At 44.8% G+C, this 27904-nt stretch overlaps 5 protein-coding genes and 1 pseudogene across 5 annotated transcripts; 4 read left to right on the top strand and 2 right to left on the bottom strand.

Annotated features, from left to right (window-relative positions):
* Positions 1-624: 624 nt before the first annotated feature.
* Positions 625-4078, bottom strand: LOC112883882 (alpha-(1,4)-fucosyltransferase). The gene is made up of 4 exons (XM_025949139.1): positions 3407-4078; positions 2298-2471; positions 1052-1628; positions 625-968 (listed from the first exon to the last, which is right to left on the bottom strand). Exons 1-3 carry the CDS (start codon positions 3941-3943, stop codon positions 1059-1061), a joined length of 1281 nt encoding a protein of 426 aa, XP_025804924.1. The 5' UTR covers positions 3944-4078; the 3' UTR covers positions 625-968; positions 1052-1058.
* Positions 4055-6659, top strand: LOC112884437. The gene is made up of 4 exons (XM_025949818.1): positions 4055-4120; positions 4643-4942; positions 5124-5187; positions 6527-6659. The coding sequence occupies exons 1-4, from the start codon at positions 4055-4057 to the stop codon at positions 6532-6534; spliced, it is 438 nt and encodes a 145-aa protein (XP_025805603.1). The 3' UTR covers positions 6535-6659.
* LOC112884436 lies at positions 5066-8766 on the top strand (annotated as a pseudogene).
* A 1927-nt stretch (positions 8767-10693) lies between these two features.
* Positions 10694-13588, bottom strand: LOC112887416 (zinc finger protein STAR3-like). The gene is given in 3 exon segments (XM_025953582.1): positions 10694-11929; positions 11932-12463; positions 13326-13588. Coding segments are annotated over 2 exon segments (1437 nt in total). The 5' UTR covers positions 12410-12463; positions 13326-13588; the 3' UTR covers positions 10694-10970.
* A 6414-nt stretch (positions 13589-20002) lies between these two features.
* Positions 20003-22861, top strand: LOC112886740 (probable sodium/metabolite cotransporter BASS1, chloroplastic). The gene is made up of 7 exons (XM_025952718.1): positions 20003-20447; positions 20557-20697; positions 20911-21066; positions 21152-21273; positions 21362-21499; positions 21711-21771; positions 22500-22861. Exons 1-7 carry the CDS (start codon positions 20064-20066, stop codon positions 22686-22688), a joined length of 1191 nt encoding a protein of 396 aa, XP_025808503.1. The 5' UTR covers positions 20003-20063; the 3' UTR covers positions 22689-22861.
* Positions 22862-25808: 2947 nt separating this feature from the next.
* LOC112884691 (glutathione S-transferase T3-like) lies at positions 25809-26902 on the top strand. The gene is made up of 2 exons (XM_025950172.1): positions 25809-26147; positions 26240-26902. Exons 1-2 carry the CDS (start codon positions 25824-25826, stop codon positions 26780-26782), a joined length of 867 nt encoding a protein of 288 aa, XP_025805957.1. The 5' UTR covers positions 25809-25823; the 3' UTR covers positions 26783-26902.
* Positions 26903-27904: the final 1002 nt, after the last annotated feature.

Here is a 27904-nt window from a genome sequence, read left to right as displayed (position 1 = left end):
AGTCAGCCCCACAGAACATGTGACAACCGCAAGTATCATCATCCTGGTGTTCCAACGTACCATCCATCGATCGGTAGAAACTTGCATGCCAATCAAACTAAAGGCACGCAAACTCGTTACCGTGTTCAACAATATTACACGTCACACCTTTGACTGGAAAAAGGCATATCAAGCTGAAACTGGAGTTCAAACTCAATTAATTTACACCAACTCTCGCCATTGAAGCCATTTTCTCATTGTTTAATTTAACTCATATGCAAATAAAGAGGATATTTCATTTAGCAACTTTATCTTATTTTGCTAGGTTTATAGTTGAGTTTATGCACTTACACTGAAAACCTGCCAGACAGACCTAGCCCATAGTTTGAAGCTTCAGTTGGAACCTGGGAAATTCAGTCTCATACTGAAACATACTAAGTGTTCCACAAGGAGTACATATTCCAGACTCTTGAGAATTAGAAACGAGACCATGCAGTCTAAAAGGTTATGCTGCTTATGCAAACTGGAAGTGCAATAAATCCTACAGAAAACAAACACGCACAACCATGACAACACAAGATTACAGGTTGGTTCATACTTTTGTAGCCACGTGAAGAGGGCAGAGTTTTGATACTGTCATTCCTGTGCCGTGATCAAATTTCCTCAATCGCTTTGTATTGATGTATAATAGATGTCTACATGACTCGTACCATACCGAACACAGCATATTTATCCTTTGCTGCCTGAAAACATGAGCCTCTAGTCCAAAAACTGTACACACCTCTTAACTCTGAAGGTAAAAGAGAAGGGTCAAAAATAATAAAAAATTCTTCCACTATTTTCTTCTGACAATGTGATCTTCACCCAAATATCGTGAGCACCTTTTGAACTGAACAGCATGAGCACTTTGACGTCACATTGGCATTTCACATATCAGTTGCAAGTCATTCAGTTCTCCACCAAGGTATACTATAAGCCAAAAAAATCACCTAGTACAAACAGGGGGAAAAAGGTTATATCAGATAGTGTTAGCGCCAAACAGGTAAAATTGAGAGTAAGTCAGGATACCTACCCACCAATCACAACGCATCTGCACTCTTGCCACCTCTCTTGCTAACTAGTTCACAGAGTCGGCAAGGCAGTGTGTCAAGGCTCATTTCACGGGCCCTACCAAAGTTACCTAGAACACCACAGCGCCTCCATGCATGGTATTCTGCATAGGCTACAGGGTCATTTGCAAGTGCTTTCACATATGATGACAGTTCTTTCAGAGAGCTGAATTTGGAAGCATCTATAATAGAGTTGGGAGGAACAAAATCCCAGACATTGGGTGCCCCAAAGTATATGGGTACTGATCCAGCCTCCAAAGCATAGAACAACTTCTCGGTCACATAACTTTCCGTCTTGGTGTTCTCAATTGCAAGAACAAACTTGTAATGTGACATTGCGCAGTGCAGGTGATCCCACCAGTGTGGTGCGCCATTATCATTGGTGGAGCACACTGGATACATGGATAGTGCCATGTCGGGACCACCAACATTGTTCAAACATCTGCCAAAGGAATGGTAAGGCACCAATGAGAGGAAGTCTTTTGCAACCTTGTCTCTGTGAGGGAGACACCTTGAAGATGACCAGTAAATAAGAGCATCCTGATAACAGACAGGGAAGTCAAAAGCTCATAAGATTAAAATGATGCAAGGAGGGAGAATTACAACAGCAGGACTGATTTTATCTGAGAAAGTACAACAGCAGGCATGCACGATGCGAGTGAGAATTAATACTGCAGGACTGATTCTATTGAGAAAGTGCAACAGTGATGCAAGAGCAGACATGCACAACTTCATCTCTCTGACAGTAAAACATGAATTACAGAAAAATCAGAAGATTTGATACTTTCAGCACCTGTTTCCCCCTCTGAATTATCTATTACTCTTTGTATCATCCACTATATAAATGTTGCAGGCTTGCCATGGAAAGGTAAAAAGAAGTGGGAAACCTCCAGCTAGGATGGGTCTCTATGCACCTGCTAATTTTCTAGAATAAACGAACGTGTAGACGCAATCTACATTTTTTTTTGAAAAACATGATCCATTTTCTATGGACAAAATTCAAACAACCATTTGATGATGGACAGGACAGTGCCCATGAAAAATCATAAGTAATACACTGATACTCATGTTAAGGAAAAACATAGCTGGAGTTAGGTATTGCACAAGGTGTTAAAATTACTATTTACTATGTTTGTGGGGAAAGTAAATTGTTGCGTTGGTATAATTAACTATGCTATGGAATTCATATTTTGCAGGTTCCAGTCTTACATTTCTCTTTTCAGTTGACATATGGTAGCTCCGGCTGGTGTGAAATGATTTTCCAGCATATGTTATTTGCACATCATCATTCGCATGGTAACCTATAAAAATGTCCTCAAAACCAGTTGGCTTTCTACTAGCCTCCAGATCCAGATAAACACGAAGAGGCAGTCCTTTCATTCTCTGCAAAACATGTTACAGAACACTTGAAAGTGAGAATCATATAGATGAATATACTTAATCAGTTTATAAAACAATGAAATAAATAAATCCTATATTATTAAAAAGAAAAATAGTGTTTGATTCACGCAAGTCCTATGAAAGATGGCAAACTCGCAAAGCTGCAGCTATGGCACTGACCAAACCTTTAGCTACCAACTGACCAACCAGAACTGCCAAATTAACAGATGTAAGTAAGATGCAAAGGGAAGAGCCGACAAGTAATCTACAACACAAAAACTTCCTGATGCTGTAATGCTATTTCTCCCATTGATACTGACAGGTTATAGGTCCCAGCTAATACACAAAACAAACTTCTGAATTTTTCATTAACGCACAAGACCAATGGGAAGCAATATCTGCTGTTTCACAAATTTACTACAACAAACAATTTGATTAGAAGAACTGGAATCATGAATTTACTCCCACCATTTTTAAATATATGATGTTTAGGGCAAGCTACTCCGTTCGTAACGCGACATTTTAAACACGGAGGGAATATCCCACATTTCGCATCAAATATTTTGCCAAATACTGTCATCAAGTGTACAGGAGAAGTTAGAAAACACTTCAAAAGCATTTTATAATCGGAGCAACATTTTAAAAGGGGGAATACGCTACCAATTATGCATATCTGTATCCGTGCAGCATAGGCTACCGTCGGCACCGGTTGGATACTCCTACCTCTCCCCCCAACAGAAATGGGCCCCAATTTTTCATCATTTTCTTTCGTATATCAATTCTCTGATTCCACGACACAACCATTTGAGAGTAAGGACCAGAATTCATCACCAATTTGATCTCCGAAGTTTCAAGTGCCCGAATTTACCACTTATCAGTTCATCATAAACAGATACGCGTCGTGACTGGACGAGAGGAGAGGGGAAGAAGTCCGGTACCTGTGGAGGCGGCGTAGCGCCCTCGAAGAGCAGCGCGTCGGGGCGGTCGACGGCGGCGGCGGACTTGCTCCATACGCAGCTGACCCCGCAGCGGCACGTGTAGACCCCGTCGAGCGCGTCGGGGATCCATGTCCACCCCTTGACTAGCACCCCGACGTGGCGCGTCTTAAGCTCCTCGCACCTGGCCCCGCCCCACGCCGCGCCGCCGGTAAGGGCCGCGGAGGCGGAGGCCTCCACGGTGGCGTTGGCGGCGGGCAGCTCCGCGGCGGCGAGCTTGGCGCGGATGCGGGGGCACCCGACGGCGGCGTCCCAGGCGTTGAAGGCCTCGAGGAGGGAGGTGAAGGGGTCCCGGTCGCGGGAGCCGACGGAGTCAAGCGCGGTGGGGAAGCGGGTGGCGCCGGCGCCGGGGAGGAGGGGCGCGGGCGTGGAGAGCGAGGAGATGGAGGGCAGCTCGAAGTAGCCGGAGAGGAGGAGGAGCAGGATGGCGGCGGAGGCGAGCATCGGGGCCACGTAGTTGATGCGCTTCCGGAAGAGCATCGGGGGTGGTTCGGGACCTTCTAGATGCCTCCGCCGCGCGCCCGCTCGCTCGCCGGTGCGTGAGATCTCCAGGAAGGGGACAAGCGCTAAGGTGGAGGAGGATGCGCGTAAATGAAGGGGGTTTTCTGCAAAAATTGGCAGGGCTTTGCTTTGCCGCTTTGGCTTTCTTTCGTTAAGGTGTGTTTTTTCGTTTGGGTCCTTGGAAGTCTGGTATTTTCGAAAACGTGGGGTAGTGGTTGGACTTGGACTGGTGTGGTGGCCGCCGGTCGCCGGTGGGTGTTTACCATTTTCGAAGACTTTTGGAGTACGTCTGCTCCCACGTGCCCAACTGACTGTTGTTCCTAGATTTCCAAGAAGACGAGAATTCAAAACATTTTTCAATGGAAGTATTGTTATTGTTAGGGGCGGGATCCGGTGACTAAATTTAGTCGGTCACATCATTTATTTGATATCAATTAGAAAAATTAAATATAAATTATTTATAAAATTAATTGCATAAATAAATACTAATTCACGAGATAAATTTATTAAACGTCTGTGACGGAACTAACTAATCCAAACAGCGCCCGGGTAGACCGTGGGCCGATTGTGGTGCTTTTGGCCGGCCTGGGCAACTATTTAAGGTCCAAAATAATTTGGGCTCCTTTGTCCGCCTGCACCGGCCCATTATCGGGTCTAGCAACCGCACCGCCCAGATAGACCCGACCCACCCGGCCCAACAGAGAAGAGCAAACCAGCTTCGAGCTTCCCCTCGCCGGCTCTACGCAAGCTCCGTCCGCCCCTGACCTGCCGCCGCGTCTGCTCACCTGCTCCGGCATTCCGGCGATTCCAGGCCGGCCGTTCTGTAACTCGGTGCCAGCCAGCCTGCCAGGCAACCCGCCGGGCGGCGGCGTAGCGGTGCCCCTGCTTCTCCCGTCCCCCGTCGTGGGCTCGTGGCCAGTGTCTCCCGCGGAACCCCCGCTGCTAGGGGCTGAAACCGTTCCCCTTTTCGCGCCTGCGGTACGGTTCCTGCTTTCATTCGACTGCTCTTTTTGTCTCCGTGATGAATTTGGGTGCGGCTAGGCGCCCGATATCCGCACATTGCATGATCTGGGGGGCCAAACCTGTATCAGGAATCGGGTCGGGCGTTGCCTCTCTATACTTCGGAGTCCTGTCGCTAAAGTTGAATCCTTTGCCTCAGGACGGGTCGAGGTGGAACAGCGAGCTGGAGGGAAGAAACCTGAGTATGCTAGCCACTGGGTTAGGTCAGTGTTAAGTTTCCTCCCCTACTCCTTCCCGTTCTAGAGCTCTCAGACTACCCACGTTGCTTCATTTGCACAATAGGTTTCCATTTTTTTTAAAAAAAAGATGAACAATGCCCAATACTACGATTTTGGACTTATTTCTGCCTTCCTTTTTAGAGAAAATGCATTTATGATTCAGCAAGCTACTAATCCTCATGCTATGTTTAACTTTAAAGCTAGTTTTGTTTTATAGCTTGTAGGATCTCGTAAATGCCCGTTTGTTCCTGTAAATTAGGATTGGCCAAGTTATTTAGCTTCCACTAAGGAATATGCCACACATGCTGTCTGGCTATAAGGCTGAGGTAAATTATGTTAATCCAATATGTACCTACTACTACAAAAGATACATGTGAATACAGCTGTGTGCAAGTTTCAGATACATTATCACTGCTGGGTTAAGTACTAGTATGATCCATCTCCTTTCTCTATCTCTGTGCCACTATCTTTTAGTTAGCCAAAGCTGAAGATTTCATAATTGGAATGTGCTACTGACTACTAGGAGAATTGGGGCCTCCCCATCTCACTGTTGCCGCCTACTTAGAATAGCTTTTTTTTTAAAAAAGATACCTAATTAGAACAGCTGGTGCTTCTCATCAGTGTTTTACTCTTATCCTTACCTAAAATTGCCACATTTAACTAGATGGATCTGCCATAGAAGATTCTTTTCATGTTTGCAGTTCAATGTTACATGTTTAATAACATGAAACTATGAACCATATACTAGCTTTTATTTACTGATTATGATATTCGAAGTACTTGGGCATAGACATTGTACTGGTGTCGGTTTTTGTTGTTTGCCCAATAAAACAAGATTTGCTTTGATATGGTTATATCTTTAAATTGTATTTGGATAGTTCTGCAAGGTCATGGACTCATGGTTGTAGCAAGAACCCTTTTGGTATAGAACAGCGTGTTTTGTTTGAAGGTTCAGGAAACTATGTTTCTAATATCAAAATGTTTAGAGTGACATGCAGATATTTTCCAGGTGCAGTGTTAATATTTCGCACCTTGGATAGTTGGATCTGATCTTTTCTACCCCCTGTGTTTTGGGCAGTCTATGTTGCACCATTTTGCTCGGAAAGTTGAGCCTTGTGCTATTTCAATTTCAGTGTGTTGTTTTACTTCAAACAGTTTTCCAAACACTAATCCAATGATGAGTCCTTGATTTGGTTTTATCATCAAAACATAATATTTTGACATTTTCACATTAGTCATACAACTTCTTTGCTATCCCCTGTTAACCAATCCAGTTCTGTTACAAAATTCTGCATCTTCATTGACAATTCATTTTGTTTCTCAGGAGTGTGACATCTGCGCACACATAATTACTAAAATACTACTGGTAGCTCTGACAGTCTGAGGTAGGGTCCAATGAAAATGGAAGGAAATACAGATGTGAAAAATAGCAACTGTTCCTCCATCCCCTATTTACCCTGAATTCCAATCTCATTTGATCACATCAAACTCAAACAATTCGTATCAATTTTCTTCCATTTGAAATGAATCCTCGTCATCCCAGTGGCTCCTCAAATTGTAAGAGTTGTCCAAATGAGCCATTGGGAATGCCCAATCCTACAAATTTTCACCATGCACAATTCGCACACCATGTGTCGTTTTCACAACCATCATATGCCATGAATTCCCCCACCATCAATATCCACAGCAACACCTATACCCACCACATGTCCAATATGTTGTTGTTCAGCCACAATATGGTCCTTTCTCACTATCACAACCGCAGCCTCCACCTTCTGGAGCTATGTTGACACCACCACCACCTCCACCAGCTGGAATTATACCATTACCAACACCGCCGCTTCCACCTCCACCTGCAGGAGTGGTGCCGATATCAGTGTCAGAGTCAGGCACTCCACATTCAGTAACCAGTCCAGATGAACAAGATATTGTTAGTGTAGGCAATGATGGGAATGCTGAACCTGATAGAACTGCTAGGCGTCTGAATTGGACGGAAGTGGAGGACTTAAGATTGGTAAGAAGTTTTCTATTCATTTTCTGTTATTCCGTACTAGACTTTACATTTTTTCCTTAATTTTTTTTTGTATATGAAGGTAAGTGCTTGGTTGAATAGTTCCAAGTCGAGTAATTCCAAATATTGGGCAAATGTTGTGGGGTTGTACAATAGGAACACCCCGAAAGATCGAAAACAGGCACGAGTACAATTAAAACACCACTGGCAGAAGATTAATAAGAAGGTCGCCCACTTCTATGATTGCTGGTGCAAAGTTGAGGCAAAATATTCCAGTATCCAGTCTGAGAAAATGCAACTGATGGACAAAACATGGGCGATGTATAATGAGGAAGCACGAGAGATGTACCTTGAGGAACGAAACATCATTTCGCCTTCAACCATTTTTGGGAAGCTGTTTGGGACCAACCCAAGTGGAAAAGATACATCTCTTCTTTATACTCCAAGAAAACTAAGTTGTCTGAATCTGGGGACTGCACATCATCCTCCAAAGATTCCGAAGATGCACCTGAAATAGAAACAGGTGAACAGGGTAGCATGCCTGTGAAGAAGAAACACAAAGCTAAAGGTAAGGTGCCATCTCTTTCATCAGAGTTGCAAGAAGACATCCAGTGCTCAGCGGATCCACAAAACATGATTGAGAAGAATCACAAGGAGATGATGGAGGAGAGCTTCAGTGCTCAGACCAAAAGCTTGAGCTGGCTTGATCGAAGCAGCCAGAAATGAAGGACAAGGAAATTGTAATATCTGACATGCAAACAGATCTGTTGATGTCTGGGACATCAAGGGTCCATAAGTTGCAGCATGGAAAAGATGGACTAATGGCTGATATTGCAAGGTTCAATGAGTTTCAGCACGGGAGTGCAGTGAGGGAAGATGTGCCTGAAAAGAAAACACAACCACAAGGTCGCAAAACGGTAGAGCACGCAGGGACAGTGAGAGGTGGTCTTCCTGAGAAAGAAACATACCCGCAAGGTTCCAAGATGGCAAAGTCCCAAGCGGAAACGCAAAGGGGACGCATCAACTCCTCCTTTGGAAGTTCAGGAAGACATTAAACGTGCAGTGGATCTGCAGACCATGCTCCAGAAGGACCATGCTCCAGAAGCTCCGCCTATCGAAAGAGAAGCTTGAGATAGCCAGGTTAAAGCATCAAGAAGCGAAGGACAGGAAGGAAACAACACTCTATGAGAAGTATACAGAATTGTTGATGGCCGACACCCAGAGGTTTGATGAGTTCCAGAAGGAAGAGCACCGAAAGGCAGTAAAGCGCATGGGGGAGATGCTATTTGGTAACGATGGCATGGAACTTCCTTCTGGTAACCTTAGGCACATGTATTGAATGTCTGAAATGTCGTATCTGAACTTTGAAGCACTTGCACCTGGTTCCATTAAGCACCTGTAGTGAAATGTTATCTTCCCTGACATTGTGGCGTCATGTATGAATATTGTTTTTAGTCGGTGTGCACAATGCTCAGCACCCTGCATGATGGCAGGTCAGTCACTAACATGGTGATCCTTGCTAAATCTGTTGGTGAGTAGCAGATTTCCAGGAGGACAGGATATCAACAGTTTGCACGCAGTGATTAGAAATAAAAAATAGACTTATATATGCATCAGTAGAAATGGATCAATAATTCACTGCTGCATGCCCAGTACAAGCCCTATATATCAAGTTTATCTGAAGTATAGTTTATCTGAAATACTTGGTGCACACGGTACATGAGTCTTGGTACTTTCATTTCATGACATGATGTGAAGATGGAGATGCTTCATTTCCTCCTTATTTTTCAGAGACGGGAGCAGGCTCCCAGCAAATAGAGATGAGCCGAACAACGAGTCGTGTCTGCTGATAAGCGAGCTCCCGTGGGCAACAATACATGGTAGCTAGCCGCCGTTGTCCATTGTACCGATGGTATCCTTAACACAAAAGGACAGCAACGAAGGGACGAGAGTGGAGACACAGAAATCAAAAGGATAAAATGCCCTCTCGGGGGTTATCGATTCAAATGGGTCAACATTTCAAGCCTTTAAGAATTCAAAAACTCTACAAATGGTGCATAAATCACAAATTAAATATTCAATCGTTGCAAATTTGAATGGATTTATATACACAAACAAACAAGATTTTTTTTAAAAAAAATCTGGACATATATGAACTGTGCAGTTTGTGCTTTTCAATTTATTGGTTCCAGTAGTTGGTGTATACGAGCCTCCCAGTATGTAGCGGAGCTGCAGAATCATCAGTGATCAACCCTAATGGTTCCTCAGTAGTGAGGAAGTGGGCTTATTTTCTGCAATTGATCAGTTAGAGCTTCATGTTTCAGAAGGACAAGCGTATAGTATTGGAACTTGGAAGTCAGCAGGGAAGCGCAGGGCGCTGATGCCGTTTGGTAAAGAACTAAAGATGCAACTCGTTCTACTAGACTACCTTAAGCTCATGTACTCAAAGTCAGAAATGTTATCCGTGTGGCATTGCAAAGTTGGCGATGCCATGAAACACCAACAGTGAAAACCATGCACTTGCATGATTATAGGAACTTGGATCTAATTGTTCAATGCTCTTACTGGTGATACGTATGCAGAGTTTCTCCAGCTCACATCGTTGGAGGCTTGGAGCTACGCGTGGAGTAGACGAAAAATGGAAAATCACATGCACTGCGTTTGCAGGTTCGTTCTCTCTGCACATGAGCTGCTCCAGACCCTTCTCTTTTCCTTAACGTCAGGTTAAAGCAACTTGATAGTGATATGATACTCGTACCCCTGCTCGTTGCCAATTCGCTCCGTAAAGGGGCAGAATGAATCACGGCCTGACTGACACATGATCGTGTGGCGTCAATGGACGCATGAACCCTGATAATTTACACGCACATCAACAGATCATAGGCTGCATGAGCGAGCAGGCCACATGGCATGTGCTTCCCTGGTACAGACTGCTGATGACCCATGATACACTGATGCTTGTTTGGTCAGTCACTAACATGGCGATCCCTGAATCCTTGATCTTGTCTGTCAGTCTGTGAGATAGTACCAGATTCCCAAGAGGTCAAACAACTAGCAGAGATCAGATCACAGCAAAGGAAATAGCAGGCTCCCATACGTTATGCAAAGTAACTGAAAAGGGATCAATGACTAGCTTATAATGTTTCAATTTGGCAATTTCCAGATCCAGCATCACCATGTGCTTTGCAGATAGTATCTCAGCAAAAGGGTGTTGAAAGATGCCCCCCGTACTAGTCCCATGAAGGTACTGTACTTCCAGCAATGAAGGTACGGTCTAAACATGTTCATGTTACTCTACTATAACATAATGCGAGTGCTTGTGCATTCTAAAACAAATAAAGTGAGAAAAAGCCTCATCGCTTTTCTGCACAGTATCTTTGAAGATATCAGCAGTTAGTTCGTTGACTAATACTACTTTAATTTGCACATGCTGATGAAATGGGATGGTCATCACAAGCATTGTAATTGCTACCTGAAACAGACAAATAACGGTAGATATTAATCATTCACTCACTCACATTGGGTAAAATAGGAGGCAAGAAGGAAGCTCAATAGACTAAGAATAATAAGAGTAGCGCATAGGATACAACAGGCTAGGAAAAGAAGAACTCCTCAGCCGAGTACAATGCCATGGAAGCAACGGTGACGTTATACTACAGTGGAGAGGATGCAAACAGCGAGCAGAGTTGATGGTGCATCTGAAGCTGCCCAAGATCAACGCGATGAGATATCTGAAGCTGCCTGAGACTACCTATGTTTAGTTCTTCCCCTTCTTCTGAGCATTCTGGAAGTGCTCAGAAGGCATCATCGGAAACGAACCGCCAGAAGGCTCTCCTGTAAATCCATCAGCTGGCCCGAAACTGAAATTGAAGGAACCAAAGTTCACTGTTGACAGGAAGTCATCGCTGCAGCCATCGAACCCTTTGATATCCAGTGCACTGTTACCACCAGAGGAGGTACCCCACATGAAGCTGCTGCCCATGGAGTTTGGGAGCTTCGCTGGTTCCTGATGGCTACCTACGGCACCGATCTGGTCTGAAGAAGTCTTTGCCTCTGTTGGCAATGCTGGTGTATGGCCTTGGAACAGAGCTACATGTGCGAAAAGCTTGTCCTTCCTTGAAAAACTTGTTCCACAGGAGCACAGCCACTTGTTGCGGCCGCAGTGCTTCTCGTGCGTCTTGAGGTCTGCCATGACCGAGAACTTCTTCGTGTGGCACCGGCTGCAGGTGTAGCTCTTCTCACAGTGGCTCCTCTTGTAATGATTCTTCACACACAGGATCGTCTTGAGGGGCTGGAAGTTCTTGTGCAGCTTGTTCCGCTTGCAGTCTACAAATGGACAAGAGTACCTCTTCACCACTTCGTGTTCTGCGCTTGTGTCTCTAGGTGGCTTGGCTAGTGCGGCAGGGCTCTTGTACTCATCACCGTGGCCTCTCATGTGCATCCGCAGATTTGCATCCCTCTTGAAACCCTTTCCGCAGATGGTGCAGAAGTGCGTGTGTGGGGCCAATATCTCATCCTTCTCCAGCTGCAGTAACTCATAAGAGCCCGGTGGTAAGATCTCGCCATCCATGCCAGCATCACCACCTTCATCACCATCCTTCGCATCCAGCTCCTCGACAAGAACATTGTCAATTTCAATGCCTCCTTCCATTGCACCATCAGTGAAACCCTTAAAAAGTTCTTCGTAATCCTCAGGGCTACACAATTCCTCTTGTTCTCTTCAGAAATGGTTGTTACGTTAGGAACAAAGCTTGAGCTCGACCCAACATGTTTAACGATGCCTGTGTGTCCAGCTGGGGGGTGGCTCAGAAAGGATGAGTTCTTCAATGATGGGAGGAGGCTCCCGGCAGTAGAGATGAGCTGAACAATGAGACATGTTAGGTCTGCATTGACCACCTGCTGCTGCTGGCCGAGCTCCCCTGGACGACAAGGTAGCTGGCTGCCATTGTCCACCATTGTACGTATTACATTCTTCACTTGATGTATCTTCTCCTCAATGAAGGTGAGGTTGTCAAGCATGGTAGCTGGGTCCCAATCCATGTGGGGAATGTTGGTGGATGAGCAAGCACCAAATGGCGAGGTGAATGGCGCAAATGGCTGCTGAATCCCCATGCCAAGGAACGGATTGTCTGAACCGAACTGATAGCAGAGGTTTGCAGCGGATTGGTCATGGATGTGGTTCTGACTGTGATCCATTGTCGATCAACTCCGAAAATAATCTCGCGATTGAATTCAAAGGGAGACTCTAGTCTGCAAAGGAAAAGTTGGAAACCAAACGACATTAGAACCAACCTGCAGATTTGAACATTCATGGTTTGTAGATATTCAGGTGCATATAAAGCTCAAGGCATTAGCTAGATTGATGGGTATAAAATAGGACGTAGAAACTTTCAACAAAGCCAAAAGGTTTTGAGGCAGCTACTTATAAAATTTTCAAGTGTAATTTAGATGATCCTGAGGCAAAGGAAAGAGCAACAGAGAAATTAGCATATATATTTGATTACTCAGATTGTATTGTTGCCAGGTTTCAACTCCACTAATCCAACAAGCCAGCTTAGCACTCCGAGTAGTGTAGAAACTAGAGACTGCTAATTTTTTTTTACACGACTTCACCACTAATTACTGGACACGTAAAAAAAGTAAGAATCCCTACGATGTACTGTAGGAGAGAAAAAAACCTTTTTTACACTAATTTTTTTACATGACTTCACCACTAATTACACGACTTCACCACTAATCTTTACATAAAGGGTCCGTCTTTGGTTCATAGGAGGAGCCAAATATTTTCCACAGAAATGGACGGAAAACCTGGATAAATCGCCTGAGTAATAAAAATGGGGTGAAACCGTGAAAAGGGCTTGGCCATCCTAAAACCATTAATCTCCTTTGATGGGAGAAGAACGCTAGGACCTTTGACCAAGATCAACCCTTTCTCCTGTCGAGATCTCAAAGAAAAACGCCCTCTTTTATTTTTTTTTAAAAAAAATAAGAAACAACAGTATGATGCTACCTAGGGACCTCTCAAGGAATCAAGCAGAACAAAAGCGACACACATTTGACGGGATCGACCGAATCGCGTCAAGCTCAAGCGTGCGAGTTGCCAGTGACATACCAAAGGAGGAGGATCGGAGCAATAGGCGTCGTCGGCGGCGGGGGTCGTCACCATGCGGCGGCGTTCCGTCGCCAAGAACCGGGGGAGGAACCAGGAACCAAGAACCATGGGAGGTGGTTGGGTGCGGATCGGTCAAACTTATGGGAGCCCAAGAACCAATCGAGAGACTTGGCTGGAGTAGTAATTGCGGGTAGATTATTGGATGGGTTCTTGCGCCCCCCGAGAGTCCCCATCCATCATCCATCCTCCTGGCTGCTGCCCGTCACCTCGAGGCTGCTGCCTCTGCCCGCTCGATTTGTTGAGCACATGCACATGGGCCAGTACAGATGCCCATACCCATGGCATCACATGATCCATTATACTAGTACTAATACTAATCCTTTGCGTACGGTACAGGCAGTGGTTTACTACCTCAGTACGTACTAGTCAGGCGTCGTCTACGAGGAAAATACAGTATCTGTAATCGACCACTCCTGCGAATCAAATTTCAACGTATCCATCGGCAGCTCTTGTGCCGAATTCGTTTTGGAAGAAAAAAAAATCACCGTATCAAAATGATCTTTCTGTTCTGCTATAGTACATGGGAAGTGTTTTTTCTTTTTCTTTTTCTTTTTCTTTTTTCTTTTTCTTTGCATCACGGTGTATGTGATGAGTCTTAGGCTCCTTTGGTTCAGCTTCCCTCCTCAGATTCGCGGCGCGGAAATCGGATTGGCAACCAAAGGGGTCCGGCAAACAAATCGATTCCGGTGAATCTACCGATTCCATCCAGTGCAAGGTGAAATCGGCAGCGACCCTAGATTTCCCAGCTGCGGCGCGTTTTATTTACCCGCTATGCCATCGGTTACAACAATCGAACCGTTTTTCTCTTGTTCGCGTGAGCTTCTCTTTCCTCCTTATCCACGAGCTGCCCCGCCGGCTGCAGGTGCTCCAGCCGCTGCAGCTGCTCCCCTCCGACGCCCTCCCCGGCGCCCCCCGCCGGCCCCGCCGCGCCCCCCGCCGCCCCCCGCCGCGCCCCCCGCCGCCCCCAACGCACGCCCGCTGCCCCCGCCGCCCGGCCCCGACGCGCCCCGACGCCCCAGCCGCCCTCCGCCCGAGCCGCCCGCCGCCAGCCCCCCTTCCCCCCCGACGCGCCCCGGCGCGCCCCCCGCCGCGCCCCAACGCACGCCCGCTGCCCCCGCCGCCCGGCCCGACGCGCCCCGACGCCCCAGCCGCCCTCCGCCCGAGCCGCCCGCCGCCAGCCCCCCCCCCCCCGACGCGCCCCGGCGCGGCCGCGCCCCGCCGCGCCCCCCGCCGCCCCCCAACACACGCCCGCTGCCCCCGCCGCCCGGCCCCGACGCGCCCCGACGCCCCAGCCGCCCGCCGCCCCAGCCGCCCCCCGCCCGCTCGGAGCACGTAGGCCCCGATCTCAAATCGTTATTCTAGCGACCCTCGGCGATCCTTCCCCCGCTTCAAGGTACGGCGATCCTCTCCCCCATCCTCTCCTCTAGTTCGGATAAGCTGTTTACAAGGTCTTGGAGTACCTGGGCGCAGCCACATTTTCCGGATGTCAATGGAGATAAGCTGTTTACAAGGCCTAAATCATGGTCGATTACCTCTGGGCACAGTTCACGCACTATCGAAAGTTTCTAGCAACCGCACTATGGACTGCTGTTGAAACAATTGCATTTGTTTGATATACACTTCGTAATTGTTATGTCAAAATCAGAATATTGTCTTATTTGTTATCTTTTGTATTGGCAAGAACATATTATTATTATTATTATTGTTATTTCATGATGTTCTGTTGGCAGGTTGAGGTTTCAAAAGAATTTGGCATCCCAGTAGAATCCCAACGATTTTGGGTGTGGGCTAAGCGGCAGAACAACACCTATAGGCCCAGTCGGCCATTGGTCTTGCAGGACGAAAAAACTGCTGTAAGTGGAATGCCCATTCTCGATGTTATGTTGGTGTTTGATGCTGTTAGAATACTATTCAAATTGTTCTCTTCAAAAGAACATGTTGGGTAACTGCCTCTACATTCACAATGGATGATGGAACTTTTAAAATTGAAACTGGTGTAAATTTCTGACTGGAAACTTCATGAGGCATTTTCATCCTGTTTTCTTCCAAGTAACTACCATTGCAAGTGATGAATCTATTGGGGCTTAAGGGGTGGAATTGTACTTGCCCAGCCTTGCCATCTTGCAACCTGGGTCTCCCTTTGCTCCCGCATGGCCTCGACTTGTATGACTAAAACTCACTCATTTGTTGTAAGGACGAGGCAAAGTATAGGTCTCATGATTGTCCAAACATGTGTTTCCTTTATTTGCATGTCAAAGAGTAATGGCACTTCTTTCAATTGGATGATGAATTCACTTGTATGTGGGGGCTTTTGCTGTGGCTGAAACAAAGATCAACTGAACAATTAGGTCTTATATATGTTCTCTGTCATACATTTGGATGGCATACCAAATCTCTGTACTGTTAATTTCTTGTTTTCTTATTTTATGGATTTTGCAACCTAATTTCTGTTATCATATTCTTGAATTCTGCTGGTTTCTTTATCCTTTCATTTATTTTTGTATCTGTCAGTTATGTTGATTCACAGCTAAAGTAATGTTCTCTCGTTTGGGCAGATTTCCATGCTTAAAGATGCAATAACTGTAACCAAATTACAGACTTCTGAAGTTAGGCTGTTCTTGGTGGTTCATTTCAGACAGGTTAGATGATTTACTTTTTCTTGATTTTGTCCCCATACTCTGATATGTCTTGGTTATTTCTTTACCATTTAACATAGCTTACAAAGCATACAGGAGAATCAACCAATTTCTAGAGTTACACATGTAGCTGTTCATGTCATCTTCTAACTATAGTGCCAGAAATTTTTGTATTTGGGTATCTTGATTGAAATATTGCACTAGTATGCCAGAAATTTTTGTATTTGGGTATCTTGATTTTTTTACATTCTGGCAGCTTGATAATTCTTTTTATTCACACTAGTATGGCTGAAAAGGCGGTGTGGGATAAGAAAAATGTGAAGCACTTCTGTGACATATGCATGCATGAGGTTAATGCTGGGCATAGGCCATTAGGTCATTTGAACAAAGTCGGATGGAAGAATGTTGCAGAAAAGTTTGAAAATATAACTGGTCGGAAACTAGAACATTTGCAACTCAAGAATAAATGGGATAGTCTGAAAAGAAGTTATACTGTTTTTATGGAGTTAAAAAATACTGCCACTGGACTTGGTTGGAATGACGACAAGCAGACTGTAGATTGTTCAAATGAATGGTGGAACGAGCATCTTGCGGTGAGTGTCGCAAGAATTGTTATTTTGTAGTTTTGTTGGATATTTTGTACTATCTAATAGAACCATTGTATTGCAGAGATGTCACGATCCAAGTAATGGAAGGAAATGCAAACATGTTCAGTTTAGAAAACGTGGTCCGGACAACTTGGAGGCGATGCACATCATGTTTGGAAGTGCGCATGTTACTGGGGCATCTGCTTCCATACCGGGAGATTTGTCTGATAATTGCAGTGATGATGAATTGCATGAGCTTGAGAGAAGCCCCTCAAATATCAACATGTCCAGTATGCTCCAACATAAAGGCAAGAAGCGTAAAGGCCCTTCTTCTACGTGTGCGGATGACAAGGAAGAGAAAAGTCCATTCTTACGTCCGTACAAGCAAACCTGCAGCAAGATCGAAGATAGAGTGAACAAGATCACCAGTAGTATAGAAGCTTCATCGGCCCCTTATATGACCAGCAACATTCCTACCCTTGCGGAGGCCTTGAGGATGGTGAAAGAATGTGGAGTACAGGAGAAAACTGGCCTCATGCATACAGCTGCAATGGCGATACTGAAACCTGATTTTAGGGAGCTCCTCGGATTACTGGACACAAATGAAGGAAGACTTGATTTGCTGCAAAGGGAGCATGAGATGAAGAAGTTGCCTTAATCATTATGTTCAATCTTGTTATGTGAATCCTTACTGTTGTTTGGACCATTATATTGTTGTTCTTGTGCTTGCAAACTTTTATGTTTGAGTCCTTGTTTTTTCGGACCCGTATTTGTATGAAACCTTTATGTTTGCGTCCTCATATGTTCAGACTTGTTACTTCATAATCTTAAATGTAGCTTATGGTATGTACTTGTTATGCTTATGCTTGCAGAGGCATGGACGATTTGGCAAAGAAGGGTCACAATGGACTTCAACTTCTAGCCGAGTTGTCCAAGCAGGCTGCCACAATTGGACATTTAGGTGACCGGTACACCGAAAGGTACTTGAATAAAAATGATTACAGAAATCCTCAACAATCTGGAATTGAGTGGGTCGAAGAGTGCCTAGCTGCCCCTAGAAATTTCTACAATATGTTTAGGATGACTCCTGAGGTTTTCTGGGAACTTCATAATTTGCTTGTCGCTAACTACGGTTTGCAGTCAACAAGCAATGTTTCATCTGTGGAGTCACTAGCTATGTTTTTATGGATTGTTGGAGGATCTCAATCTTTTTCTCAAGCTGAAAACCGTTTCGTTCGGTCCCTATGGACAGTTCACACTAAATTTAAGGAAGTCTTGAAATGTTTGAGAAAATTAGCAAAAGATAATATCACACCGAGGGATCCTACTTTCAGTACGGAGCATGCAAAGGTTAGAGAAAACCGTTTTTGGCCTCATTTCAAAGATGCTATTGGAGCCTTAGATGGGTCACATGTACAAGTTTCGGTACCTACAGAGGATGTTGTCAACCACACATGTCGGCATGGGTACACATCACAAAATATTCTAGCAGTTTGTGATTTTGATATGAGGTTTACTTTTGTGGTTACTGGTTGGCCGGGCTCTGCACATGACACACGGATCCTCAATCATGCCTTAACAAATTTTGGTGACAAATTTCCGAAACCACCTGCAGGTACAAATGCTAAGTTTGTGTATACTTTGGTATTATTTGAAGTATAAGTCATGAAGTATATGTCATTAACTTGTGTTCTTTTTTAGGCAAATACTACCTTGTGGACTCCGGTTATCCGAACCGAACCGGATATCTTGCTCCTTATAAAGGAAGTACATATCATCTACCCGAATTTCGTCTTCGCAGACAACGAGCACCTCAAGGGAAATATGAGATGTTCAATTATTTGCATTCATCCCTTCGCAATGTAATTGAGCGTGCATTTGGAGTCCTTAAGCAAAAGTGGCGTATTTTGAAGTCGATGCCAAGTTTCTCAACTCGTACGCAGGCGCATATCATTATGGCTTGCATGACATTGCACAATTTCATTCGTGATAGCGCGTTACAAGATGATGCATTTGACAAATGTGATGAAGATGAGAACTATATGCCGCGAGATGAGGACGACACCGAGGAACCAGAAGTAGCACAACTAGAAGTGGATGAAATTATTGAGGAGGAGAATGAGGTTACCACGAACATTGTTCGTGATAACATAGCTAATGCTTTGATTAGTTGAAGATAATATTTTAGTTAGGTCGATGTGGATCTATATATCTTTTGTATTAATTATATATGTCAAACAATTCTAATTATGTTACTTTCCTCTCCAAAACGGTCATCTACGTATCCTTACGATTAATCAGCATATAAACAGTCTTATACAGTCTCAGGGGCAAAACTGACATTTCTCACAGAATCCCACAGCTGACAGCTGTTTCAGCCAAACAGCTTTCAGCTTTCCCACAGCTGTCAGCTCACAACAGCTTTCCCACAGCTGATTCCAGAAATCAGATATTCAGGAATCCACAGCTGAACCAAACACACCCTTAGCCGGCAAAGTGATAAGGTATTCTCTCTTTTTGATGGCTTGGCTCAAATCTCAAAAAAAATTTTATAATAGATGTGACCTTAATTTTATTTGGAAGCAACTTCTTTTTACCATGTCTTATTAAGTCACAGCGTAATTGACAACCGCTCTAATAAAGTAATTAATAATCTTTGCACCAAGAGAGGCAACACTACTCATGCATGTACAAATACATGCACTAATCATGCTGTTCTATTAACTCCTAATAATCAACCAACTTCTTCCTTCATGATGTCTATTCTTCGGCGATAAGAGAGAACATATTACGGGAATACAGATATAGTTCAGCAAAATGAACATCTTACTCGTGTATAGTTGTCGAGGTTGCGATTAAGAGCTACCTTTTGTAATCATGCATCTGGATATGTAGAAAGCACTAGAGTTTAATCCAAACTATTTAGTTGGTTATTTTATTACCTAAATATTTCCACTCCACAGCCCTAATTAAATACGTTAGCACATACGAAAAAGAAAAGTGATTTTATATCATGTCATTTAACTTTATTTAACAGGACGTATGGATAGTCGTTTCGTATCTATTTTCTTAAAATTTTACCCCTTGCTTACTTCATAGTAAAACGAAGGTCTTGTTTAGATTCCTTCCAACTTTCAACTTTTTACACTCTCTCTCCATCACATCAATTTTGGGATACATGCATAGACCAGTAAATGTATGAAAAAAATAACTAATTGCACAGTTTAATTGTACATCACGAGACGAATCTTTTAAACCTAGTTAGTTCATGATTAGATAAAATTTATGGGCCGAAGTATTTCTTTTCTAGGCATAGGCAAGAGCAGAGCCGCGGAATGAAACCCGCCTTCGATCGTACCCGCCATAAAAATCTGCGCCACACTTCACTCGCCTCCACGCGCGCCCGGACAAAACCAACCGCCGCGCCGCGCCGCGGAGGCCACGCCACCCTCGCCATGGCTCCTCCTCTTCTCCTCCTCCCCCTCCCGTCCGCGAGGCCCGTGTCCCGGCCGGCGCCACGGCCGTGTCTTCACCTCCCCTTCACCAAGCGCCATCGCCTCCCCGCCGCCCTCCGAGTCAAATGCCGCGCGGAGCAGGCGCCCCCGGCTGCCCCGCCCACGCCGCGGTGGCACGCGGCGCTGGCCGCGGCGGCTGGGCTGTACCCAGCCTACGTCACGGCGGGCGCCTTTGTCGCCGTCGCGCGCCCCGAGGCGTTCCGGTGGTTTGTCGACATGGCGCCGGGGTCGTACACCGCCACGCTCGGCTTCATCATGCTCGCCACGGGCCTCACCCTCCAGCTCAAGGACTTCGCCGCCCTCCTCTGCGATAGGCCCCTCGCCGTACAAACTCATCCCTTCCTTCCTAGAAGCTTATTCCTCTGCCTCCTCTGATTGATGGCATTTGCTCCCTGCCGATCCGCTGCAATCTTGATTCGTCTCTGTGCCGCAGATATTGTTTGGGTGCGCTGCGCAGTACACCATAATGCCTGCGGTTGGGTCGATCATTAGCCGCGCGCTGGGGCTCCCCCCATCCCTCTCAGCTGGCCTCATCCTGCTGGGATGCTGTCCTGGAGGAACTGCATCCAATGTGGTAAGATTGTCAGCTGATTTCAGTTTGTCACGAAGTGTACAAGTGTAGAATTTTACCCATCTACAGGGCAATGCTACTGAACTTCTGAAAATTTGAAAAAATGTCTCGGTTTGTTAACAGTTATAAGCAGTTCCGTTTTTCTGCCTCATGATCTTTTTCTCTCCTAGACGTGTTCTCCTATGCACTGATATTTTTTTACATATAGTGGTTCAGGTGACTTTAGTTGCTCAAGGGGATGTTCCATTATCCATCGTGATGACTGTCTGCAGCACTCTTGCTGCAGTGTTCCTTACACCTCTGCTAACGAAAATTCTAGCTGGTGCTTACATTCCTGTGGATGCTGTGAAGCTTTCTCTCAGTACTTTGCAGGTGAAATTTTCTGACGCCACTAGTTCATATCTAAAATTTTACTCCTAGTTAGTTTTGTTTGTCTCTGATCTTTTTCCCTCTTCAGGTTGTTGTTGCCCCAATTATGTTAGGTTCTTCTATACAAACAGCATTTCCATCAGTAGTTCAATTTGTTACTCCTTTTTCACCTCTGATGGCAGTCTTGGCTTCATCGCTTCTGGCATGCAGGTTCAGATCATTCAAATTTATCATGTTTTTTGGCCTGGGAATAGGAGAAACTGTGCATCCTTTTACCTTCTATCTTTTAATGTTACAGTGTCTTCTCTGAGAATTTTGTACGGCTAAGATCAACAATTGCTGATGCATCTTCTGTGAATGGAGACTTCTTCTCTGGGGATATCGGAGTTGTCATGCTCTCTGTCATCTTACTGCATTTTGCTGGTTTCTTTGTCGGGTGAGCACAAGAATGCATACTATACCCTTTAGGCCTTTACATGTGATGAAATTCACAAATTTGCATCTTAAGGGATCTTTTTTTCATTAAAAGAAAGAGTAGGACTGAACTTGGTGTGAACCATCAAAATTCAGTTACTTAGGGAAAGCTACAAGTTATTGACACTTGTCGTCCAGATGTCTAATTGTTTAGATGGATCTACAACAAACAGGTATGCAGCAGCGGCTATAGGTGGCTTGAAAGAAAAACAAAGGAGAGCAATATCAATTGAGGTACGGATCCTGACCAGATCTAACCATATTTCCCAATTAATATGACCAGTAAAACGAAGAATTACATTTCATTGTTGAAACCATGTTAGGATACTGAAGTAGACAAACAAAGCAACTCTTCAATCATACTTACGTTTATATTAAGATGTGTAAAGTACTTGGGAGGATTGACTAACTGACTAGTCACAAATATCAGATTATTAGTTAACAGATTGTGTAAATTAGTTCTTTCCTACTTCTCAAGTACCCTTCTACTCTAGTAAAAATAAGAGGCATTTTGGATGCATGCAGTTGGACATTTTAAACTTGATCTATTGGTATCCTTATGAATGAGATATTGGCCAATATCTTGAAAAATGCTTTCATAATGTGTATATCTTTTTTGAACGTAGTAATGTTTATAAGTTTACTTGGCCTTATAAGCATATGTTGAAAGTAATGCACCCTTATATGTATATGTTGAGAACAGTGTACATTGCTGCAATTTTTCGCATATGCATGTTTTCCAAAACATCACTTATTTGTGACTGTAGGGATTACTACTGGCATGCTGTTACAAATTCCGATCACAGGATCAGAAATCTTAATACAATAATTCTGTTGCCTTGACCATGTTTTATTTAGAATGCTTTCTACCTGTTTGTCTTTTAGAATTACAATGCCAATACTCAATTTGAATATGGTAATCTGAAAAATATTCAATAGCCTTATTTTTTCCCGGATTGCAGGTAGGAATGCAAAATTCATCCTTAGGGGTAGTGTTAGCAGCTGCACATTTCTCCTCACCCTTGGTCGCCCTGCCACCTGCAATCTCAGCTGTCATCATGAACATAATGGGCAGCACACTAGGTCTCGTATGGCAATATATCACACCTTCTGGTTCAGAGAATGAAACCACCGACATCCACAATGCATGATCTACTCTTGCTGCTGTGGGCTTAATCTCCTCTGTCATATCTACTCCACAAACATGTGTAGTGTTGAAACCATGGCTCCTTTTACTTTTGACCGTTTAATGCATGCCCTTGTTTTGTTTTGTGGATATTGTTTGATAACTCTGGAATATTTATTGCCTTGGTGAGCTCTGAAATAGCCGCATTCAAAAACTTAAAGAACTTGAGGAGGTATGATGTCATACAGTATCACCCCAAGTTAGAAGTCCAGAAACTGTACCATGTGCATCCACAAACTAAAGGGAGAAAGAACCCACCGTAATGTGCTGTGTTGAAAATCTCCAGTTGGCATTCAAAGGTAGGACTAGGGTTGCTTTTGTCTGAACTGACGCCCCTGGTTCTCCATAACTAGGTTTCCGAAGCAAGCAAGTTGTTTCTGTTACTTATGGCAGAATGCTTGCTTAAGGACAGGAAATTTGGCTTGCAATAATGCAATGCTTCAAAAAAAAATGTTCCTCCGAAAACGCGATCTTCATCTAGGATCGATGCAACCACCAATATTTGATATTTCTTTAGAGCTCAAGGTGAACCTGTTTAGCTCTAAAAAAACCTTTTTCTTGGGCTGAGCTCCATTAGAGTCGCAGGACCCATTTTAGTCAAGGACCAACATGCATGGGCCCCTTCTCATTTCTGCAACCAGAGGAATAATTTTGCATGTGACCTGGTACAATTCTGTGCCTGCAAACAAAACCCTATGCCCCTGCTTTGGCTGTTGTTGCCAGTGCACTGGGAGGCAGGGTGCAATGGCATCAGTTAGGGACATGTACCATTGCATCGATGCACTTGTGGCAATGATCACCCAAGGTTGCAGCAACCCCACATGGAAATGTGCTGGTTGGTGAGGTTCATGGAGCCATGGGAGCAGCCCCCGATCTCTATTGTTCTTCTCATCCTTACCTACAGGACTGCAGACTTCTTTAGTCTGCATATTCTGAGCAAGATACATCTATTGGACAGATGTAGAATCATGTGAGACACTCGTTTTTCTGGGAGTTGAATAATGATGTTCAGGAATGTTAAAGTAAAGGTCTGATCAGCACTACCAACAGGACAACGTAGGATCTTATCAGATCTATTTAGTGTTTTTCCTGGAGTCGAATGATGATGTCCTCGCATGCTAATTTAGATTTGAGTTAGTTTGAATGGTCAACACTGTGTTCGTCGGGGGAAAAAAATGATCAACACTGTAGCATGCCAAGATCAGGTCTCGATTCTCTGAATCTTGGTTAGCGGATAGCAACTTAGCATGATGTTGTCAAAGGAAGCTATCGTGCGAATGAGTCGTCAGGCTTAACCGATTCATATGGGTATGGCCTGTTGCCAGCTTCAGGAACTCTACAGGCTGGTTTCAGCAATGGCTGTGTCTACCTCCAGGGCTCTAAGACCGACGCCAGCGGCTGGAGCAACGGAAGGAGCATGTCAGATTTTTTGAAATGGGCCTCCGAGGCGACGGCCCAGCAGGCGGAGCAACGCGTGGAGAAAAATACCAGTTCAGCGCGGGCGGTTGGGCGTCCATATCCAGTCGAACCGTCTGCCTCCTCCCCCCACCGACGAAACCAGCGCCGTTCCGTAGCACGCGGCGGCGGCGGCGGCGACGAGGACTACCGATCTGGCGACTCCCGAAGCGAGGAACGGGAGGGGAGGCAGATCCGCCCCCGGTGAACCCAGCAGGAGGCGGCGCCGGGAAGGACACGCGGAGAGAGGTGCCAAGGCCGGTGAACCCAGCAGGAGGCGGCGCCGGGAAGGAGACGCGCAGAGAGGTGCCAAGGCGAAGGCAGCTCGAGCGGAGAACGTTGGGGACGACGCTGTCAGCCCGGATCCGCCGTCACCACCAAGCGCATCTTCCTCTTCCGCTCGGCCGCGCCGGTGAGTCGGCCCTAAATCTCCTCATAGCTTTGGTTAGGGTTTGGATCTTTCGTTAGGTTACGGTTTGGTTGGGTTCGTTCGGTTGTTCGCCCCAAAATCTCGTGATATCCTCGTTTGTTTCGAGCCGTTCGGTTACAGATTAGGGACAATACACACTGATTATTTTGTTAGAGCGGTTTAATCGGGTCTGCTGTTGTTCATGGGATGGGGGAATGGTGGATGCGTGGCAGTATATATGATGCTAATGCAGTCCGATATTAAGCAATTATTAGAATTCAACATGATGCAAATGATAATCTGTCAACATTAATGTTAAGAGTATACAGTAAGGATATGATTGTGGTCAATGTAGCTCAGTGGAATGTTTCTGTCCTGTGGTAAGTTGGTCCATTCCCCCATGCTTCCACCCCCAACCCAGTGTATAAACGAATGAAAAGTATGCTCCTTTTTTCATATCTCTTATCAACTAGGTTTTTGCTTAACATTCGTGCGTGAATTCCTTCTGTTCTAAAAATCATGTTCAGATGTGTACATGTGCTCCTTTTAACATTCTGTTCTAAACAAATGAGTATATGTGCATGTCCAGATGTGCTAGCAATTGCAGTCGGGCTGCTTCTGTATTTGGTCCCTCATGAGTGCTGGTAGACTTGAAAATAATTTTTGTTTTCTGGTCTGGTGATGTTGCACCCTAATTCTTGGACCAGAATGATCACACTGTTTTTTTGTTTCCCATTCATGTTGTGACACTAAACTATTATTTTGCTCACATGTCTCAAATGAGAAATGAGATCATCATTTTTCCTATACAAAAACTGAAGGATACCAACAAAGCTGTTTAGCTAGTGTTTAAGTGAGCTAAATGATAGGTGGTCTTGATTTTAAAGTGAGCATGTATTTCTTTCTGTAACCATATGTTGTAGGCAATGTAGGTACCCGAGAACTCCAGTCAAGCGGATGGCCGATCCAAGGAATAACCTTCCACCCCACTCGAGCCAGGGCACCGCGAAGCCCCCAAATTATGGCTCCTTGGACCCAAGTACTATGGCCGACCCTCAATTTGTTGCTTTTCTACAAGCTACCTATGCTGCCCAAGTTGCCCAAGCTGCCCAACCTGCATATTTTTCAGCGCCCGCGTATATAGACCTTGAGTCGTCCTCAGCTTCATGGCCACCACGCGCTGCCAGCCTTGCCACTTTGCATGCTCAGCTGCGTCCACCCATTGGCTTCCCCGCCATGCCACCTACTCCAAACTTTGACAACAGCCCTACCCAAGTGAAAAGTCGAACCAGCAACTTCACAATTGCTGAGGACAAAGCTATATGTTCTGCCTTCATAAATGTGTCCAAAGATCCCATTGTCGGTGTGAATCAGAGTAGTGAAGCTTATTGGGACCGTGTGCACAAGTTCCTATATTCAAACACCCCAGTAGAGAGACAGAGGCCGCCACAGTCCATCCGGAAGCGCTGGGGAACTATCCAAAAAGATACTGCAAGGTTTTGTGGCTACAAAGCTGAACAAGACAGGAAAAATCAATCCGGCAAGACGGAAGAAGATAGGGTGAGTACCATAGTATTAGTAAACTACATATATTTTGATCATGCTGCTTTGGTACAGATGGTGTCTTATATAGCTGTTTCCGGTTGTTACAGATTGAAGATGCCAAGAAGCAGTACCATGCCCTTGTTGGGAAGCCATTCGCATTCATGCATTGCTGGGAATCACTTCGTGGCCAAAGGAAGTGGCTGGACCTTGTGGGGGCGAAAGGAAAAGACGCGGACAACAATGGTGAAGAGTCTGCGCCTGATCTTGTAGACCTTGGCTTCCCTGAAGAAGATGCAAATGACAGTCGTCCAATTGGCCGAGATTCTGCGAAGAAGAGAAGGAGGAGTGAGCTGCAGTCATCTTCCACATCTTCCACAGCTTCCGCTTACGTGGAAGTCCTTCAAAAAATGACAGACCACAAAGGAAAACAAATTGTGGCGGAGGTGGAGTGGGCTACTGCTTTCAACGATCGCGAAGATCGGAAGCTCACTTTGGAAGAGAAGAAAAGGGAAGATGGGATCATGAAAATGGATCTATCTGCGCTCGATCCATATCAGCGGAGGTACTTTCGTCGGGAGATCAAGGCGATCCTTGCAAGGACACGTGCTGACGACGATGAGCAGGAAATGGACGACGACTTTGGCGCTTGAAGCCACGGACCTGCTGCTGCCTACTTCGTCCGCAATGGTTGTTTCAATTTTATGTAGTCTTGTACTGTATGACCTAATAAAAGGTGTTGCCGCGAGTAGAGAAACATCGTTTTTTATGTATTGTACACTGTTCGAAACTTGTACCTGAGCTTGTTTGTATTGTTTAGGAAAAACTTTCGTAATGGTTGTTGTGTACCAATAAATGTTGTTAATGTGTCTATGTGTGGACGAACCGCCCAGTATCCACAAGATGGTCCGAGTCCGCAAAAATGTCATCCATTTTCAGCACTTGCTTTGTCCTATGTACTGTATCAAATCGCAGGCAGGAACACACACTGAAAGCGCATTTGATAATTTCCTAAGCATGTCGTATCATAATAACCAAAACTTCCTCAACTAGGCAGAGTCTTTACGATGCATTATCTGGTCCACTTTCTTTTCATTGGAACCCCAAGATTAGCACCTCAACTGTTACAAAATTTCTTCGACTCTATTTTGATTTATCTCCAAAATTATTGTAAATTCCCCACTACTTCTCCTTGTAGCTTTGCCAATTATACAGTTTCAAATATGAAGCTAGAGGCAAGCCCCGTTAACCACCAAAATGTTGATCCCACAAAGGAAGAGCGAAAACATTATCCACGTTACACCTCACTATGATCTGTTACTTATTGTAAATGATCTGTTACATCGCAAATAAAACTATTAAAAAATCCACCCAAGAGTATTTCGCCTCATCTGAGGACTTGTCACTAGCATATAAAATGAAATAACAGCATAGAATCGGAGCTTCCGTGCAACTGAACCTTCATTCCTGACTACCAAATTCAGAGATAAATACGAACTGACTGACAGGCCCAAATGCATGCTGCTCCCTGCTCAGGATCAACAATGGTATCCTTCCTACAGTTCACCGTCCCAGAGCTCCTCATGGGTCTTGTAAACACACTTAGGGTTAACAATGAAGTTGCCTTTGAGAAGCCTAGCCTGAAGATCACAAATTAAAATCGTCAGACGCTCATACTTGCAGCATGAAAAGGTCTTCAAGGGAAAATGATGCCAAGATAGTAATGGACTGCATTGGTTGAAAAACGGTCTAGAAATTTCTCCTATGCAGCAAAT

Source organism: Panicum hallii, chromosome 3 (genome assembly GCF_002211085.1).
Source record: "Panicum hallii strain FIL2 chromosome 3, PHallii_v3.1, whole genome shotgun sequence".
Lineage (NCBI taxonomy): Eukaryota > Viridiplantae > Streptophyta > Magnoliopsida > Poales > Poaceae > Panicum > Panicum hallii.
Note: the sequence above shows the minus strand (reverse complement) of the source record. Positions and strands in the feature narration are given on the sequence as shown.

Bases quoted from the DNA above. Each gene is read 5' to 3' on its own strand.
- LOC112883882 (XM_025949139.1), bottom strand. From the start codon at position 3,943: ATGCTCTTCCGGAAGCGCATCAACTACGTGGCCCCGATGCTCGCCTCC. The intron at 2,472-3,406 runs GTACCGGACTTC...CATGTTTTGCAG, and splicing joins GCGCTACGCCGCCTCCACAG to AGAATGAAAGGACTGCCTCT. The intron at 1,629-2,297 runs GTAAGACTGGAA...GTCTGTTATCAG, and splicing joins TGTCAACTGAAAAGAGAAAT to GATGCTCTTATTTACTGGTC.
- LOC112884437 (XM_025949818.1), top strand. From the start codon at position 4,055: ATGAAGGGGGTTTTCTGCAAAAATTGGCAGGGCTTTGCTTTGCCGCTT. The intron at 4,121-4,642 runs GTGTGTTTTTTC...CCGCCCAGATAG, and splicing joins TTTGGCTTTCTTTCGTTAAG to ACCCGACCCACCCGGCCCAA. The intron at 4,943-5,123 runs GTACGGTTCCTG...CCTTTGCCTCAG, and splicing joins TTCCCCTTTTCGCGCCTGCG to GACGGGTCGAGGTGGAACAG.
- LOC112886740 (XM_025952718.1), top strand. From the start codon at position 20,064: ATGGCTCCTCCTCTTCTCCTCCTCCCCCTCCCGTCCGCGAGGCCCGTG. The intron at 20,448-20,556 runs GTACAAACTCAT...TCTGTGCCGCAG, and splicing joins TCTGCGATAGGCCCCTCGCC to ATATTGTTTGGGTGCGCTGC. The intron at 20,698-20,910 runs GTAAGATTGTCA...ATAGTGGTTCAG, and splicing joins GAGGAACTGCATCCAATGTG to GTGACTTTAGTTGCTCAAGG.
- LOC112884691 (XM_025950172.1), top strand. From the start codon at position 25,824: ATGCCACCTACTCCAAACTTTGACAACAGCCCTACCCAAGTGAAAAGT. The intron at 26,148-26,239 runs GTGAGTACCATA...CGGTTGTTACAG, and splicing joins GCAAGACGGAAGAAGATAGG to ATTGAAGATGCCAAGAAGCA.